Consider the following 2,053-nt stretch of genomic DNA (forward strand, 5'->3'; position numbering starts at 1 on the left):
ACTGAATTTTTTGTCAAAATTTATCGGGTAACCTAATAGTTTACAATAATAAAAATAGCAACAATGCAATTGGAGTTACAGAATTGTGCAACCTAGAGAATGTAATCCTCATCAATGGTAGAACCTATGATTACCCTACATAAGTAAACATTTTGTAATTTGAAAAACTCTACCAAATCTATTATTTACCAAACTCAGAAGGCAAGGGCTCCATAATCCTGATGAAAATAAGGGGTATAATTCTATCACCAGAAATCGGTTTTTGTAATGAAATAAAACAATTTTCCTGAATGCAATACCCAGTACCACTAACTTATTCTATGGGTATAAAGAATTGCTTACAGTTTGTTAAAAACAATTGTTTTGAAAATGCGTCCCCGTGCGGCCCGGGCATGCCCAGTGCGGGCGCAGAGGCCCCGGCCCTGGGAGAGCCCCGGCGGGAGCGGGCGGCCGGGCGCGAGCAGCCGAGCGGGCCCGCGGCTGGCGAGGGGCCAGGCCGGGGCCGGAGCCCTGACGGCGGAGCTGCCGGTAGGCGCGGGCCCCACCGAGCCAGGCCTGGGGGTCGCTGCGCAAACCTGCCTGGGCGGTCCTTCATGATGAGAGATTTTGGAATGCTTCTCTCTCCTCTATGTAGTTGGTAGTTTGGGTGGTGAAGAGATGGCTGACAGTGTCAAAACCTTTCTCTGGGACCTTGGCAGGGGAATCAAAGACTCCATCTGGGGCATTTGTACCATCTCAAAGCTAGATGCTCAAATCCAGCAAAAAAGAGAGGAGCAGTGGCGGAGAAGAGCAAGTAGTGTCTTGGCCCAGCGGAGAGCCCAGAGCATAGAGCGGAAGCAAGAAAGTGAACCACGTATTGTTAGTAGAATTTTCCAGTGCTGTGCTTGGAATGGCGGAGTATTCTGGTTCAGTCTCCTCTTGTTTTATCGAGTGTTTATTCCTGTGCTTCAGTCAGTAACAGCACAAATTATTGGATATAGCTGATCTGGCATTTGAGGTATCAGGGAGGAAGCCTCATCCATTCCCTAGTGTCAGCAAAATAATTGCTGACATGCTCTTCAACCTTTTGCTGCAGGCTCTTTTCCTCATCCAGGGGATGTTTGTGAGTCTCTTTCCCATCCATTTCGTTGGTCAGCTGGTTAGCCTCTTGCATATGTCCCTTCTCTACTCTCTTTATTGCTTCGAATATCGCTGGTTCGATAAAGGAATTGAAATGCACCAGCGGTTGTCAAATATAGAAAGGAACTGGCCTTACTACTTTGGATTTGGTTTGCCCCTGGCTTTTCTCACAGCAATGCAGTCCTCATATATTATCAGTGGCTGCGTCTTCTCTATCTTCTTTCCTTTGTTCATTATCAGCGCCAATGAAGCAAAGACCTCTGGCAAAGCATACCTTTTCCAGTTGCGCCTCTTCTCCTTGGTGGTCTCCTTAAGCAACAGACTCTTCCACAAGACAGTCTATCTGCAGTCTGCTCTGAGTAGCTCAACCTCTGCAGAGAAGTTCTCGTCTCCACATACATCACCTGCCAAACTGAAGGCTGCTGCAGGCCACTAAATCTCCTGCCATCTGAATGGAGAGGGTGGGATTGGAAGGAGGCTGTGGCAGATCTTTTCCCTGTTCACCTTCCCCTACCCAGGGAAGGCAGGACCCAGTCTGCCAAGGGCCCTCTGCATATTCTCTTCCCTCCAAGGAATTGGAATTTTTGTCTCTGGTGCACGTAAGGCAGAATCTCCTGACACCAGTATGTGGATTTGTAACATCACCATTGAGTCTGAAAGGACCACAGGTTTTTCTGCAGCTATTTTCTAGCGGTTGCCAGCCCCTGTGTCTGGACTGATTTGAATACTTTGTTTTTCTCCCTGTGCCATTTACCCTCCTACCTCCCCTTCTTGCCTTCCGTCACCCTTGGATGAATGGATTTTGTAAATCTAGCTGTTGTAATTTGTAGATTTGTTATTTTTGTTTTTTTTTTTTTTTCTGTGAAGCACATACATTGGATGTGGGGGTAAAGGAATTGTTCCTCGTCACTCCCTTTATAGCCATCACTGTCTT

The 2,053-nt window shown here is 47.0% G+C and overlaps 1 protein-coding gene across 1 annotated transcript; it reads left to right on the top strand.

Annotated features, from left to right (window-relative positions):
* The first annotated feature begins 621 nt into the window (after positions 1-621).
* On the top strand, positions 622-1,555 carry LOC119528906 (etoposide-induced protein 2.4 homolog). Its single transcript, XM_037829103.1, is given in 2 exon segments — positions 622-971; positions 973-1,555. Coding segments are annotated over 2 exon segments (897 nt in total). The 5' UTR covers positions 622-657.
* Positions 1,556-2,053: the final 498 nt, after the last annotated feature.

The sequence above is a fragment of the Choloepus didactylus genome, chromosome 3 (genome assembly GCF_015220235.1).
Source record: "Choloepus didactylus isolate mChoDid1 chromosome 3, mChoDid1.pri, whole genome shotgun sequence".
NCBI classification, from domain to species: domain Eukaryota; kingdom Metazoa; phylum Chordata; class Mammalia; order Pilosa; family Megalonychidae; genus Choloepus; species Choloepus didactylus.